General features: G+C 35.8%; 1 protein-coding gene across 1 annotated transcript; it reads left to right on the top strand.

The window, feature by feature from the left end:
* The first annotated feature begins 8,532 nt into the window (after positions 1-8,532).
* On the top strand, positions 8,533-13,514 carry ubr7 (ubiquitin protein ligase E3 component n-recognin 7). Its single transcript, XM_016294789.1, has 12 exons — positions 8,533-8,631; positions 8,802-8,934; positions 9,274-9,407; positions 9,723-9,783; positions 9,868-9,963; positions 10,175-10,228; positions 10,347-10,452; positions 10,658-10,776; positions 11,930-12,121; positions 12,275-12,455; positions 12,581-12,642; positions 12,744-13,514. Exons 2-12 carry the CDS (start codon positions 8,803-8,805, stop codon positions 12,834-12,836), a joined length of 1,230 nt encoding a protein of 409 aa, XP_016150275.1. The 5' UTR covers positions 8,533-8,631; position 8,802; the 3' UTR covers positions 12,837-13,514.
* The last annotated feature ends 1,942 nt before the right edge of the window (positions 13,515-15,456 follow it).

Below are 15,456 nucleotides of genomic sequence, written 5' to 3'. Positions count from 1 at the left end.
TTATTTTTTTTTTATTATTATTATTATTATTATTATTTTTTTTTTTTAGAAAATGTAAAAATGCAGAAAGTGTTCTGTGAAGGTTAGTTTTAGGAGTAAGGTACCGGGATAGATTAGCTACAGTTTAAATAATTTTGTCATCTTAAAATTATTTTGGTCCTCTAAATCTTAAAATTACAGCAGTCTTACAACGGCTGCTGTCATGGATGATAGTGATTTTACCTCTGTAGTCAATTTGTGTTTGGTTAAACTGTTGGTGATAACTTACAGCTCACCTGTGCTACAGTACACAGGAGTTGTACATATGACAGAGATGCTCTGGGGGGCACTAGAGTCCTTTGCGAAGTTAATAATCAAGTCGCCGAGGATTCACGGGAAACGTCCCGGATGTTGCTCTTTCAGGAAGTGTGTCCTATGACAACAATCCTGTGACAGTTGTGTGTTTTGACTTGAGAAACATATTGTCGTGTGAATGAAAAATGGATTGATCGTGTGATCACAGTAAGTAACTCAGTCAAAATCATGTGTTTAGTCGATATTATGGGGGCGTGTCGCTATGTAATGACACAACAGTACTAGTCAACAGCTTTGAGAAATCTCCAGATGGTGAGGTTTCTTGTGTTTGAAGGACTTCCTCTTTGTTTATTTAATGTTTCATGCTAGAGTTTTATAATTAGTTTAGGATTGTGTTTCGTACAACATCAAGGAAGCTTATTTGTTTTGGAACATGTTTTTAAAATGAAATATTTTAATGTTATATTTATTTTGCATATACGTATGAACTAGTATATTTAAGAATGATTTAATAACAATAATTGTTTATTTTTTCAGCGATGGTTTACAGTTTAAGTTGAGCTGTTTTCATTTTTATTTCCTGAAACATTAACAGTGATCACATTATTGATCACATGATTTCACAACCATGTAAGTGTTTGGTTTCTTGTCAGCGTTTGCATTTTCTGTCTTTGTTTGTCCAGAGAAGAGCATGGAGAATGATGAATTTCCGCCAGCGGATGGGGTGGATAGGAGTCGGACTGTATTTGTTGGCCAGTGTCGCTGCAGTGTATTATATATTTGAGATCAGCCAAACATACAACCGACTTGCACTGGCACAAAAAGAAGGGGAGGCTGGAGCGCAGAAAAAATGGTCGGGAGATGCTTCTTCCTCTTCCCCATCTTCAACCTCATGGATCGTGACTCTGAAAACGAGACTTCTCCTCCTGCCCTTCTGGGTGTGGGCCACTATTTTCCTCATTCCCTACCTCCAGGTGTTTCTCTTTCTTTACTCCTGCACAAGGGCGGACCCCAAGACTGTAGGATACTGTATTCTGCCTATCTGCCTTGCTGTTCTCTGCAACCGACACCAAACCTTTGCCAAGGCCTCCAATCAGATCAGCAGACTGCAGCTGATTGACACTTGAAGCGATTGTTAAAGATGAGGGGTCAGATTTTGGCCATACGGTTTGGTGTCCTAGGGGTTTGGTAATACAAAAGTGCATTCATAAATAAGATAATTTTTTAAGGCTTGGTCCTTTTTTTTGGTGTAGGAATTAAAAGGGGAATGTGTTTAGGATTCTTTTCTTTGTTTTTTTTTTTTCTTCGTGAGTGTTTTTCTTTAACAACTAATTGTTTGAGTCACTTGCAGTTCCACACCAGTTTTTATTGTGTATTTTTAGCAAAAAAACACACTGGACTATAGGTGATGTTTCATACTCTTTCAAGCTGAATGGCAAAATTGGTCCGCATTTTAAGTAAAGAAAATTTATAATGGGATCTAGAAGTACTTTCCATGTCAGCTCAGTCTTACAGAACTTTTTTCTGTTGCTGAAAACCTTTTATATTTGAAATGAAATTTGATAAATGAAATCTAATTAGCCTAAATGGAGTCAAGTAAGCCATCGTCCAAGATGTGGAGAATGTTGATGGGGCTGCGTATTGAACCTTCGTGAGTGTTTTTCTTTAACAACTAATTGTTTGAGTCACTTGCAGTTCCACACCAGTTTTTATTGTGTATTTTTAGCAAAAAAACACACTGGACTATAGGTGATGTTTCATACTCTTTCAAGCTGAATGGCAAAATTGGTCCGCATTTTAAGTAAAGAAAATTTATAATGGGATCTAGAAGTACTTTCCATGTCAGCTCAGTCTTACAGAACTTTTTTCTGTTGCTGAAAACCTTTTATATTTGAAATGAAATTTGATAAATGAAATCTAATTAGCCTAAATGGAGTCAAGTAAGCCATCGTCCAAGATGTGGAGAATGTTGATGGGGCTGCGTATTGAACTCTGTATACTACTTGAATTACACGTCTAATGGTGGGTAGATTTACTATTAATCAAGATGAATAAAGATGTGGACAGCTGTAAATGTTTCCATACTATGAGGCTGATGGATTTGTAGTGACACTTTAATGCTCCAGGCTTTTGTTCTCAACTCCAGTGGACATTTTATTAGTGGAAAATAAGAAAACGCTTACAGTGATGCCACATATGTATTTTCCATTTGCTTAGAACAGTGTCTGTCTTTTCATTTGTTTTGAATAAACTGCACTCAAGGCAGGGACAAAGAAAGGAGTTGTAATAAGGAAACTTTTGTATTAAAAAAAAACAATCTGTGATGAATTCACTTTAATATCAGTATTTTTGTTCCAAGTATGATTTCTTGTCAGCTCTAGACATGGAAAGAGTAAACATTCCAATTCTTTCATTTGTGTTTATTTGACAAATACTCATTTTCATGATTCTAGTGATAATCAAGTGTCCTCAGAGAAAAGATATCTGTGTTTCAGAAAACAAGTTGTGCATATTCATGCATGTGTGGAATAGTTGTGGACTCAATCTCATGTCTTATTGTTGAGGGACATCAGCATCATTTTACAGTGTGAATAATCTTATCTTTCATAAGAAATGCAAAGGTTATTTAGACTTGTTGGGTGTGGTGGGTTGTAATGAGTCTGGCACAAGACATTGGGTATCAAACTTCTCAACTTCAGATCCAAGTGTTTCAGTTTTTAAAATCTATTCATTTGTGGCGACAGTGTCTTTGGTCATATGTGGATGATTTTATGCATTTGTTGAAATGTTCAAAAAAGGCAAATCATTTTGTCTAAAAGGGCTTGACTGTGAATTTATCATGTTTAATGGGTATTCGTTAATACATTTCCATTGCAAACTTGATACACTGTGGTTTGAAACAACTCTGGATTCTGAAAAAAAAGTCAATAAAGAAATGTAATGTGCAGTGTGTATTCTTTGAACGGTTACACAGATTTTCCAATCAGAAACTCAGACATTTTATTGGACAGTTTGAATCCAGTTTATTGCACAGTGGTTTATTATTACATGATGAAGAAACCGAAGTACTGATAACCACTGTCAATCTATAACTTTTTATAACAGGAAAAATGTATTGATAAAACTATTTTGCCTTTTAGAGTAACCTGAAGTTATGAAAAATAACTAAGAAATACATAAACAAAATAAGGCAGAATCCCAACATTGTCTTGAACAATGAGAAAGTTTTTTTTTTCTGAGGAGGAGGGTACTGATGTAACAACACACCTTTATAAAGGTCATAACAAAACAACCACAGCTCTGAAGATCATGACCGCAAAGTCTTTTTCCGCTTGTTTGGAGGTTCTGAGTTTGACTTTTTGGTGGCCATTTCTGAGGTACTATCCTCTTCATCACTGTCCTCTTCCTCTTCATCTATAACATGGGTTTCAAAAATAGAAAGAAGTTACAAAATTAGATCAAATATAATGAATAAAAAGTAACAATCTTAATTGTAATAAGAATATGGAAATAATAAAGCATTCTAAAGTAAGTAAATAGAAGCCAGTTGTGTCACTGCTTAACATATTTGCTTAGCAAACGACAGAAGACAGTATCAGTAAAGTTAAGGAGCTCGCTGTCATCTGCCACCGTCTTAGTCTTTGCTCCTGCAGGGACTGGCACTCTCTCTGGCATCGGCAGGTCTCAGCGCCACTTCCGGTGGCATCCCCAGCTGCCACTGGCAGCTGCCAGAGTTCGTGGCAGCTGCCATTAGTCGTTTCTGGCAGCTGCCACTAGTCGTTTCTGGCAGCTGCCAGAGTTCGAGGCAGCTGCCACGGTCTTTCTCGCTGTTTCTACTGTTTGCTCGGTAAAACTACACTGTTCTCAGTGGTGTGCGGTGATGTTTTTTTTAAAATGACGATGCAAAGTTCCCACAATTGTATTATTATTATTATTATTATACATTTTTATGTATCAGCTGCCAGTTCTTGCCAGGAGTCACGATCGTTTGTCGCCGTTTCTGCTGTAAACTACACTGTTTTGTTTGTAAATAAAAGATTTGATGATGCATATTATATACCAGCATGCAGATACGATCAGAATGTGAACCCAATAAACTAAATTTCATAAGCATTTTCCCATAAAGAACATACACACACATAAGGAGTGCCAGATGTCATGTCAATTAATGTTAAATGTTATATATGCACAAACACAAACATGTCATGGAATGGCAGGAGAAAACAAGGATAAATCCAAGTGCAGTTTATTAAAGTATAAAATAAACAGAACAGAAACGTGGCAAAAGGTAATCCAAAACACAGGGAACAGATAACACGATGTAACCTTAACAACATCAAACACAAACATCAGAATCGAATAATACTGCAGCAAAGACAGACAGAGTGAGCATGGTATATGTAGTGATGGGATGATGAGTAAATGACTAACAGGAGATCATGATCATAACAGACACGACAGGCAAGGGACTATGGGAAATGGAGTTCAACACATGTAACACAGAAACGGGAGTGGCCCTCAAGTGGCCAGTCCAGGGCACCACAACCAGACACTGTGACAAAACATTTATTTATTTAATGTAACACTTTAGTTATTAACTAGTTGCTTGCATATTACTATATTAGCCGTTTATTAGTACTCATAAAGCACATACTAGTGCATTATTATGCGTGACCGTATTCTACATCTTACCCTATACCTGAACAGTAATTAATAGTTTATTTAGGCAAAAGTCAATAGTTAAGTTAATAGTGAGAATTGGACCCAAAACTAAAGTGTGACCATATGTATTTGTGTGTGTGTGTATGTATATATTCATTTTAGCTTTTGTTTAGTTGTAGTTTTATGTTTTGTTTTTGGTAAACAGTAAGAAACTATAATATTACTGTAATAGTGAGTCCAAATGAACACTTATTTGTATCCCTTGCCGGGATATCTTCAGGCCTTTTTCCTTAAAACATAACGTTCTTTGTGCTTTTACTTTAAAACATGTTAGGCCTATATGGTCTAAATGTAAAGTGCAGTGCTCATAACAACAAAGTTGTCTCGTAAACTCCAATGCTGTGACTTCAGTTCACGTATTGCTTTTTTATTAGTTAAATTTTACGTTTCTATCAAGAAACAGGCCTAAGAAACATGTGCAATTGTACACCATTCAAACATGTGCAATTGTACACGTGCAATTGTACAACAGCCACACCCGCTGGGAAAGCTAAAAAGAACAGCTCAACATCAGTTGACAAATCAAATATATTGTTTATATTATTACTGTCTTTTGTTATTATTTTGGAATAAATATGAAAATACGTAAAAACACTAACTTGATGAGATTTATTGGTTTTGAGAAACAGAATATTACATAGTGTAAAAATACAAAATATAATAGTATTTTGCCTTTTAAATGTAATGTTTATTTAATGCAGGGAGATGACAATAGTAAGGTTATATATATATATATATATATATATGCTTTTTAAAATCATCTCCAGGTAATAAATAAAGTATACGAACAATTCAGTGCTACTTGACATAGCATTTATTACAGTACAGAAAGTATTCTGCCTTATTATGAGATAAAAATAAAAAAAAAGTAGTGCATTTGTAGTACATTAACAAATCATTTATTGGTTATTGTCCAACAGTGTATCTGATTTATTAGCCAATTAAAAAAAAGAAATAAGAGACTAAATAAAGTTTCCTATATACAGTATATATGAAGGGGTATGAATATATATATATATGTGTGTGTGTGTGTGTGTGTATATAAAACATTTCTGTCCCCCTCACTTCTGAAATGATGGCTACGCTCCTGTATATAGTATGCACAGTGTAGTTTTACCGAGCAAACCGCAGAAACGGCGAGAAAGACCGTGGCAGCTGCCTTTGACTCCTGGCAAGAACTCTGGCAACTGATACATAAAAATGTACTGTATAATAATAATAATAAAATTGTGGGAACTTTGCATCATCATTTAAAAAAAAACATCACCGCACGCCACTGAGAACAGTGTAGTTTTACCGAGCAAACAGTAGAAACAGTGAGAAAGACCGTGGCAGCTGCCTGGACCTCTGGCAGCTGGGGATGCCACCGGAAGTGGCGCTGCGACCTGCCGATGCCAGGATTTGCGCTTGCTCTCGCTCCTTTATTGTATGATTTTTTTATTCATTTATTTTATTTGATCTTTTTGTTTTTAAGTTTGTTGGTTTCCCATTTAAACAACCCAGTCTTCATTGTAACAGCTTACCATCTACATCTGCTGTGCTGTTTTCCGCTGAGCCCCTTTCTTGTTCAACAAGAGCCGTCAAAACTTCAGATATATCAGCATTTAATTTCTTGATGCCAGTTATCATTGATTTCAAATTGCCATCTACTTGTACTGTAAACTGTTGGTTTGTCTGTCCATCTCGGTACTTCAGCTCTCCCTTCAGCTCGCACGCTGCCATATTGCAGGTACACGCTGTAACTCGGTTGCCAGATCGCACAAGAAAACCACGCAACATGGACTAAAAAAATGGAGCATCTAAAAAATGATTTATAAAATAGAATGGAATAGAGTACATTACAGGTTAACATGAATAAACTACAAAATTCTTTAAAATATTATTATCAGTAATTACATAATTTTACAAAAAATTGCTCAAATATTTCAATATACAACTGGTCATCTAAATAAATGCAACAGACAGCAAATTAACAATTTGAGAGACATAAGCATAAACATGAACATAACTATATAAAAATGTGACAATGGAATAATTTGTGTATATATATATATATATATATATTTATAGGCTTGGAGGGCTACTTTAAAAATGTATTCCGTTACAGTTACAAATTACTTAATGAAAAAAGTATTCAGTAAAGTAATGCAAGCACCACAATATGAAAGTAATGTAATCTGATTACGTTTGGATTCCTTCAAGGTCACATATGTAAATATAGTCAAGTAATTGCAATATCATCAAAAATACTTATATTTATTATTATTATATTTTATTTTTATTATTTATAATTATTACATTATTACATTATATCCTCCTGACTACCAGAAGAAAAAAAAAGTTGAATTTAATATTTTTTCATGTCATCACATTGTTTAGAGCATAAGAAAAAAATGAAGAAAATATGTTTTTTTTTTAAAAATTATATTTTATTTATCTGTTATCTATTAAAAACAGGACTTTAAAAAGTCCTGTTTTTAAAATAAATAAAAATACATGAATAGACATGAAAAAGCAAAAACAGTGATTAAAAAAAAAAAAAAAATCCCCAATCCATTAAAAAAAATTTATACCAAACTTTGTATAAAAATGATTCTCAGCTATGTTATGAAAGATATAACAGAATGATTTGATATACCATTTTCCTTCATGCAACGTGTGTAAAATGGCCATAAACGGGTTGTCTCATTATGTACAATGTATCTACAAACTGTATGTAATTTGCATATTAATTTGTTTTTGGGGCAACATGTAATGAAAAAAGAAGTGCAATAATGGGAGTAATAACTGGTAAGATTTTCATAATAATATCTTATATTTCATAGGAATATTGAAATATAATTTATTTCCCTATTCATTTGTTGTGTCTCCCAAAATGTGTAATAAACATACTTTAGGTGGTGTCCTCTACAGTGGACATGTATGAAATCAATGTCCTGTTTGGTAACAGAAAGTCATATTTTGATTTGAAACCCCATAACATTTTCCTGAGATGTTGATTTATGACCAACAATTTGAAAATTAGTCCGATTTAAATGATCATTACCCAACGCACTTGCAAAACTTTACAATTACAAAACATTATCATATTTCCATAAGGGTGTTGAATTTGATCACTAAATTAATGTCAGCCATATTTAAAGACCAAGGAGAGGGAGTGGTGATGGTGAAACATCCAAACAACTGGTATCTCTAGAAAGCTCTGAGTGTGCTCTGTTCAGGACATCCAGACTTAAAACTGTGACATGGACGTTCTCAGAGAAATCGCTAAAAAATAATCGCTAACTCCATAGCTGGTTGTCAGGAGAATATATATATAATAACAAATCAGTAAGTGATGCACAATTTATAAGCGGTATAATAAGTGGACATGGCAACACTGATCTACCCTTTGAACTCTGACCTATCGAGTTGGTTTTGCGAAAATTCTTATTTTTTCTGTTCATCCGGAATCATTGAGTTAATGTGGGTGTGATGTAATAATACACGTTAGTCAGAAAAAAATAGCTCTGAAATAATAAATTCTATTTACAACTCCCGCCAAAACATCTTATATTTGCATAAACCGGAAGCAGCGTTAGTTTTTATTATTGTCAAGCCCGAAAAATTGTTCGGGTAAGTTAACGTTAAATTGCATGACACTTTCCCACATCTTTCCTTTAGTTCTGTTACAGAGGACCCGCTGTCTCCAGGCAAACGCGATCTCGGTGACAGTCGAGTTCGTGACTCTTTCGTGCCCTGGAACAGGAACTAGAAATATCTTTTTGTGCGCTCGTCTCTTCAAGGATGGCGGCAAATGATGGAGAGGAGGATGCTACTGTGTCTCTGGTGGACGTCTTAGAGGAGGATGAAGAGCTGGAGAACGAAGCCTCCGCTGTTCTTGGAGGGAGTGATTCCGAGAAATGCTCGTATCCAGAGGTTTGAAGTCTTTATGTAAACGCAGACTTTTCATATAATCAGTGTTTAGCATGCGGATTATACGTGGACACAGCCTGTTTCATCTTGGTTTTCTGCATAATTCTTGCAAATTGTTTGTAGGATTGCTTTGATTTGGGTTTAGCATAAAACATGATTATTAATGCGTCGATGCTGCGTCTGTTTGTTTGAAATAAACGTTCTTGCATTAGCAGATAATAGCAGGATGCCTTTTCAGTGCGTTCAGCAGTAGCTGTCAGCAAATGCTCTGAATGTACATTCACGTGATCAAATGTAAATAAGTTCTAGGTCCTGAAAACAAGGTGTTTTTTGTTCTGACAGGGATATGTGAAGCGTCAGGCTCTGTATGCCTGTAACACCTGCACACCGAAGGGAGGAGAGCCAGCGGGCATCTGTCTGGCATGTTCCTACAAGTGTCATGAAGGCCATGACCTTTTTGAGCTCTATACCAAGAGGTGAATATTCCCACAAACCATCTAAAATAACCACTCAAGCTGTGAAACTATGTTAAAGAAAGTACATTTGCTGCTGCTGCTCGAACTCATTTAGCAGAGTCTGGTTGACTCTGACATTTATAGAATATGGTCTGCTGATGAGGTTCCATCTGCATTTCACATAATATTTGATCTAATTTGTATTAATATTATTGTCACTATGATAGTGAGATTATTTAGATGTTTTTTTTCCTCGACGTATTTGTCACTGGCTGCATCATTATGATATGTTACGAGTAATCTGCACTTAATATTGAAACCTTATTGATAATACAGGAATTTTCGATGTGATTGTGGGAACGACAAGTTTGGGGAAATGGAGTGCAAGCTATTTGCGGTAAGTTATGTTTTACCGCTAGTTTGAATGCGTGTCTTTCAGTTTTAATTGCAGTAATGGTGATTATGGATTTCTATTACACAGGATAAAGAAAACGTGAATACAGGGAACAAATACAGCCACAATTTTTTTGGCTTGTATTGCACATGTGACAGACCCTACCCAGATCCAGAGGACGAGGTAATGTGCGGCTTAATTTAAGCTGCATTCTATAATGTTCTCTCTATCTATAATTCTGTTGTCATATATTGTATTGCATATTCTCCTTTTAATTATTAATCCCTACTCTGATTTGATTTGTATTTGTAAGAAGCTACTGACTATTTGGAGTGCTTATATTATATTACATACTGTAGGTTACAAACATATATGAACCGTGTTTTCTCTTCAGGTTCCTGATGAGATGATCCAGTGTATTGTGTGTGAGGACTGGTTCCATGGTCGGGTTAGTTTCAAATCAGATTGCAGTCAGGCAGGACATGAACATGATTTAATGTTCTTTGTCTGTGTAGATAAGCAAAGTAATGTATTCAGGTTGAAACATCTAAGTGTGTTTCTCTCAGCATTTAGGCTGCGTAGTGCCAGACTGTGTGGAGCTGCAAGAGATGATCTGCCAGTCGTGCATGAATAAAACACCTTTCCTTTGGAACTATGCTGCACATATTGAAGGTAATGTTGTTATATTTTTTTTCTGCTTCCATTTTGCATTTACAGATATTTAGTATGAAAATTAGTGCAAGGTTCTCTTTAAAAAGAGAGAAATTAATGTGTCAGCAAGGACACATTAAACTGATCAAAATTGACAGTAAAAATATTTACAGTGTTTACGACATTTATACATTTGTGAAGGTTTATTTTGTATTGTTTGCTTCAGTGCCATCCATAACAAAAGTAAGTCCATGCAAAGGAGAGGAGGATGTGAAGGTGGAGGTAGAAAATGATGAAGAGGAGAAGATTAAAAATGAGAACCCGAAGAGCCCTGCAGATGTGAAGGTACTTACTGTGGACTGTAATGTGTCCGTTTCTTGTCTCTAAATGGGAGGATGAATCATTACATGGCATTTTATTCCATTCATTCCTGTCCATTTTTTTTGCGGACAGCCAAACTTAAATCTGATACTTGTATTCAATGAATAAGTGTTTGAAGACACTAGATGCATTAATGATTTAGGGTGCTTTCACACTTGGCCTGTTGTTTCGGAACCTGGCGCATTTCCCCCCTTAGCTCTCGGTTCGTTTGGGCATATGTGAACACTGCAATCGCGCCCGGATCTGCGCCAAAACAATCGGTCTGAGATCGCCTGAACGAGGTGGTCTCGGCTCGATTGAAAACGAACTCTGGAGAGGTTCAGTTGTAGTGAAAGCAATCCGATCTAACGGACCAACGAACCAGGCTATATAACAATTTGTGATGGGTAATTACGTAAGTTCCGTGAAAAGCATTAGCTTTGTTGTTTTGCTAATACTTCAAAATGAACCTTTGAATGTCTGTGGGTGAGCACGTCTTCGCCATTCAAAATAAAAAAACTCACTTTTTCATTTTATAATGCCGTATTGTTGGCTCTTCTTCCTAGTAGGTGCATTTAAAAAATGTTTTCCCGATGAATCCTGGACACCTGCTCAAAATGATCAATTAATATAAGGACAGCTACAAAAAAAGAAGCTGTTGTCGTTCCATCCTGACGGATGGCATGCGTGACAGCTAAGTGGAATCCCAGAAAATAAACTGTGGGACTTTGACCAATGAGACAACAGTTTACTCTCGCGTGACTTGTATTAACAAATTTGGTCCGTTTAGAAACTTTGCCGTGTGAAAGCAAACTGCACCAAGAATAAAAAGTAACATTGTAATAATTTTAATCCCTGTTTCGGAACAAAGCAATCGATCTACAGGTGTGAAAACACCCTTAAAACGGTTTTAGATACAGATTTGCCTTTGTTTTGAAATCTCACCACAAGGTGGCAGTAGTTCTGTTAAATGATGCATGTCTTAAAGATTTTTCCTGGTGGAATCTCATATTATCTGTCTCAATTAAGCCTGAATTTGAAGGAATCGAGCTAAACTAAATTTGCACCACATTGTTTTTTGCTGTTAAATGATTTTAACAATTTACACAAGATTTGGTGACCTTCTCTCTGCCGTCAGGTGCAGGTCAACGGGACATCCGCCTGTAAGCGGAAACACCAGGAAGAAACTGAAGGTTCCTCAGAGGAGGGTTCATGCTCAGGTTGCAGGCTGAGAGAGATGAAGGCGTCGGGGAGGAGCCAGACTCTGCAGGGTGCCGTGTTCTGGCCCTCTGCCTGGCGCACAAAACTCTGCACCTGCGCCGACTGCAAGGTACAGCTCAAACACACACATTACAGAGGAGATTTACTAGTTAATAGGTACTGCTTTCACCCTTGATTAAGTGATGCAATTCTGCAACATTAAAAAAAACAAACAAAAAAAACAATATTGTTCCTAGTCTCATGTTTTGCTTTCTTTGCTTAGATCCTCTATGCAGATGCAGGAGTGTCTTTCCTCATGGATGAGATGGACACTGTCCTGGCGTATGAAAACAAGGGCAAGTCCACAGAGCAGGCTGAACAAGCAGGTGGAGCCGAGGGTCGTGACCCCTTGATGTCGGCCCTAAACAACTTAAATCGGGTTCAGCAGCTGGAGATCATCCACGGTTAGTGGAGTTTAGTGGTACTAACATCCTTATGTGTGAAAGCAAAACCAATTAGTTTTCTGATTGACATGAGATTTCAAATGTAACTATTACTTCTATCAAGTTGACATTTAATTTTTCCTCAGAATATAATGACATGAAGACAGAACTGAAGGACTACCTGCAGCGATTTGCAGCAGAAGGAAAGGTAGGTTTTCAGTGTTTTATTATTTTGTGAGTGTGTGGAGTAGTTGAAGTAAGCCTGTAGTGTCTAGTGTTCATTTTCTCCTCCTCTCCTTCCTTGTTTAGGTGGTGACGCCTGAGGACATCCGTCACTTCTTTGAACAGCAGCAAAGCCGCAAGAGACGACGAGCCAACGCAGGCCAGTACTACTGCAGTTAAACGGCCCTTCACTCTGCCACTTCAAGTGTACGAGCCATATCCAATCCTTCATGTTTTCTGCCCCAATCTGGGGGCCACCCATGGTTTTGTAAAATAAATAAATATGCAGTTCATATTCAGGCCCTCATAACCTTGTATGATTTTGATCTTGTATAGTGATGTATGACAGGTTCTGTGTCTCCAAAGATGTAGCTGTAATTAATCCTGCCATTTCAAACAGGGCTTGAGTTTGAGATGACATTCAGTTCAGCTTGTGCCGATTGGCTCTCAGTGTCCAGATGCATTATGGAAATATTCAAAACAATGGATTTATGGAAAAGCACTTCTATAATGTCACAGAAATAGGAATGACAGTCAGTCCTCAGGAGCTCTCTCTTTTAAGCAATTTAAAATGGTGCCGTTATTTAAAGAAGGCTATTAGGACTGCAGTCAGTATTCATACTGTTCTGATGAGATGGCAAATATTCACATTCATGTACGTCTGGTAAATAGTTCTACAGCATATTGGAAAAATCTGTTTAGATGACAAACCCACAAAAACGCTTTTTCAGGTTGTCGAGGTACAATTGTGAATTGTCTAGTAACGCTTTATTCATTTTATCTTGTTTTAACCTGTTTTGTTTGTAGATTCTGTTACTTTTTAATGTTCTATCTTTGAGAAATAAACATGGTAATACATTTGGGCCCTGTGATGTCTGTTTGTCCCAGGAACACTCCATTAGAGAGAAATTGTTTCTGTGTTTATATTTCATTAGGCCAGTAATACTTGTAGGATTTCTTAAATTAAATTTCTTAATTTTATCTTAAATAATAGTAAATAACAAAATAATCTTTAATAACTGATCAAGCTTTATACACTATTTCAATGGGAAAAAAACTGACCAAGGCCACTAGATTTAAAAACAATTTTTTAAAAGTACTATATGTAAAATGAAAAGAAAGTCTGACCTTTTTTGTCACTCGTGTAGCAGCTCAAGTCAAGGTACATATACAGGTGCATCTCAAATTAGAATGTCGTGGAAAAGTACATTTATTTCAGTAATTCAACTCAAATTGTGAAACTCGTGTATTAAATTCAATGCACACAGACTCTGTTATATTTATTGTCATATATAATAGTTATCGATATATAAATTATAAAACACTATTATAACAAGATAATGTTTATTTTATTCTGATATATTTATCACATTTTATTGCCATCTCACACATCGTGGATCTGCATTTTCTATAATGCATTTCAATAATAAAAATACATATGTGATATTTCTTATTACGTAATTAGCATCAAACAGACAATATAATTCGTATTCTTATAGTTGTTAAAAGATTAAATGAAAAAAAAAAAATCTAAAATAATTGCACAACCATCAGTTAGGTGGCGATAAGCAGTAAGAAGGTAAATAGTCTTCCTAGTATTCGGTGCCGTTTGAGTCCCCATGACATAATGTGGTATATTTTGCGTAAAAATTGGTTAATACTTGTTTCTGAATGCTAATCTTACAAAGTTACTGCCCCTCTACAATCAAACACAATAAATGTGCTTAAAAATTAATTAAAAATAATTACTCTTATTTTAGTGCAAGTAGGCTAAAATGCCATGTCCCCAAGTAAGCTTGCATAACTTCAGCCACAAATATAAGTAATAAAAATCAAACAAATTCCAATTTTTTCAATATTGTTGTATATTCTTATTTATAATATTCCTCAACAAAATATAATTTTTGTTATTTATACATTTTTAATGCTTAAAGTCTTTAAAAGATGTTGTGTCCCTGAATTGAACGTTCCCCCTGTTACTCTGATGAAAAGTCCCTCTGAACATGGCCCTTGAATGTGTCTCTAATAACACTATTCTCAGGAAGTATAACACTTTTTGTTGGCAAACTATCTACAAGAAGCAGAGTAATTAACAATCTTTAATTGACCCTTTTTTCAGTGTTTTATAATGACTCACTGATGTGGTAAAGCATAACATGTCTACTCTGTTATGCTCATTTCTAATGAAACTGATAATTTTTTGTCATTTTGAAAATATGATTAATAAGCAGGTTAAAAATCTTCCTCTGTGATCACTATGCACTAGCTTGTTGTTTATTACATGAGTAGCAATAGCTGACTTTAGCATAAAATGTCCCTCCTGTTACTGTCCACCGTTACTGTTTTGCACTGTAACAGGGTGGACATATTGTAACATCTGATGTAAAAAATACATACATAAATGATTAAAGCATGTACTGGTACTTATGAATTAATTTAGCAATTACTTAAATAGTATGCATGTAATTGTCAGGAAATAGCGCTGTTGTCTGCTGAAGAAAAGCAGCGACGCTACAGGTCTCGTTGTGATGCACACCCTGAAAGAAGGTAGATATACCTCAATAAAAAGAAGGGGAGGTGGAGAAAGGACATAAAAAGGAAGGAAGAAAAAAAAGAAAGTGTTAGAACTCAGTTTTGTTGATTAGGTAGAAACTGTAATAAATTATCTTGACTTTGCCATTACAATATGTGTGTGTCTACGTGCTGTGTGTGTGTGTGTACTGGTATTCCCTGCATTATGGGGTCCAAATGTCCCCACAGGTATAGTAATAACAGTAAACTCTCATCTTGTGGGGACATT

Source organism: Sinocyclocheilus grahami, unplaced genomic scaffold (assembly GCF_001515645.1).
Source record: "Sinocyclocheilus grahami isolate Dianchi unplaced genomic scaffold, SAMN03320097.WGS_v1.1 scaffold15.1, whole genome shotgun sequence".
NCBI classification, from domain to species: Eukaryota; Metazoa; Chordata; class Actinopteri; order Cypriniformes; family Cyprinidae; genus Sinocyclocheilus; species Sinocyclocheilus grahami.
Note: the sequence above shows the minus strand (reverse complement) of the source record. Positions and strands in the feature narration are given on the sequence as shown.

Bases quoted from the DNA above. Each gene is read 5' to 3' on its own strand.
- ubr7 (XM_016294789.1), top strand. From the start codon at position 8,803: ATGGCGGCAAATGATGGAGAGGAGGATGCTACTGTGTCTCTGGTGGAC. The intron at 12,122-12,274 runs GTACAGCTCAAA...TTCTTTGCTTAG, and splicing joins GCACCTGCGCCGACTGCAAG to ATCCTCTATGCAGATGCAGG. The intron at 12,456-12,580 runs GTTAGTGGAGTT...ATTTTTCCTCAG, and splicing joins GCAGCTGGAGATCATCCACG to AATATAATGACATGAAGACA.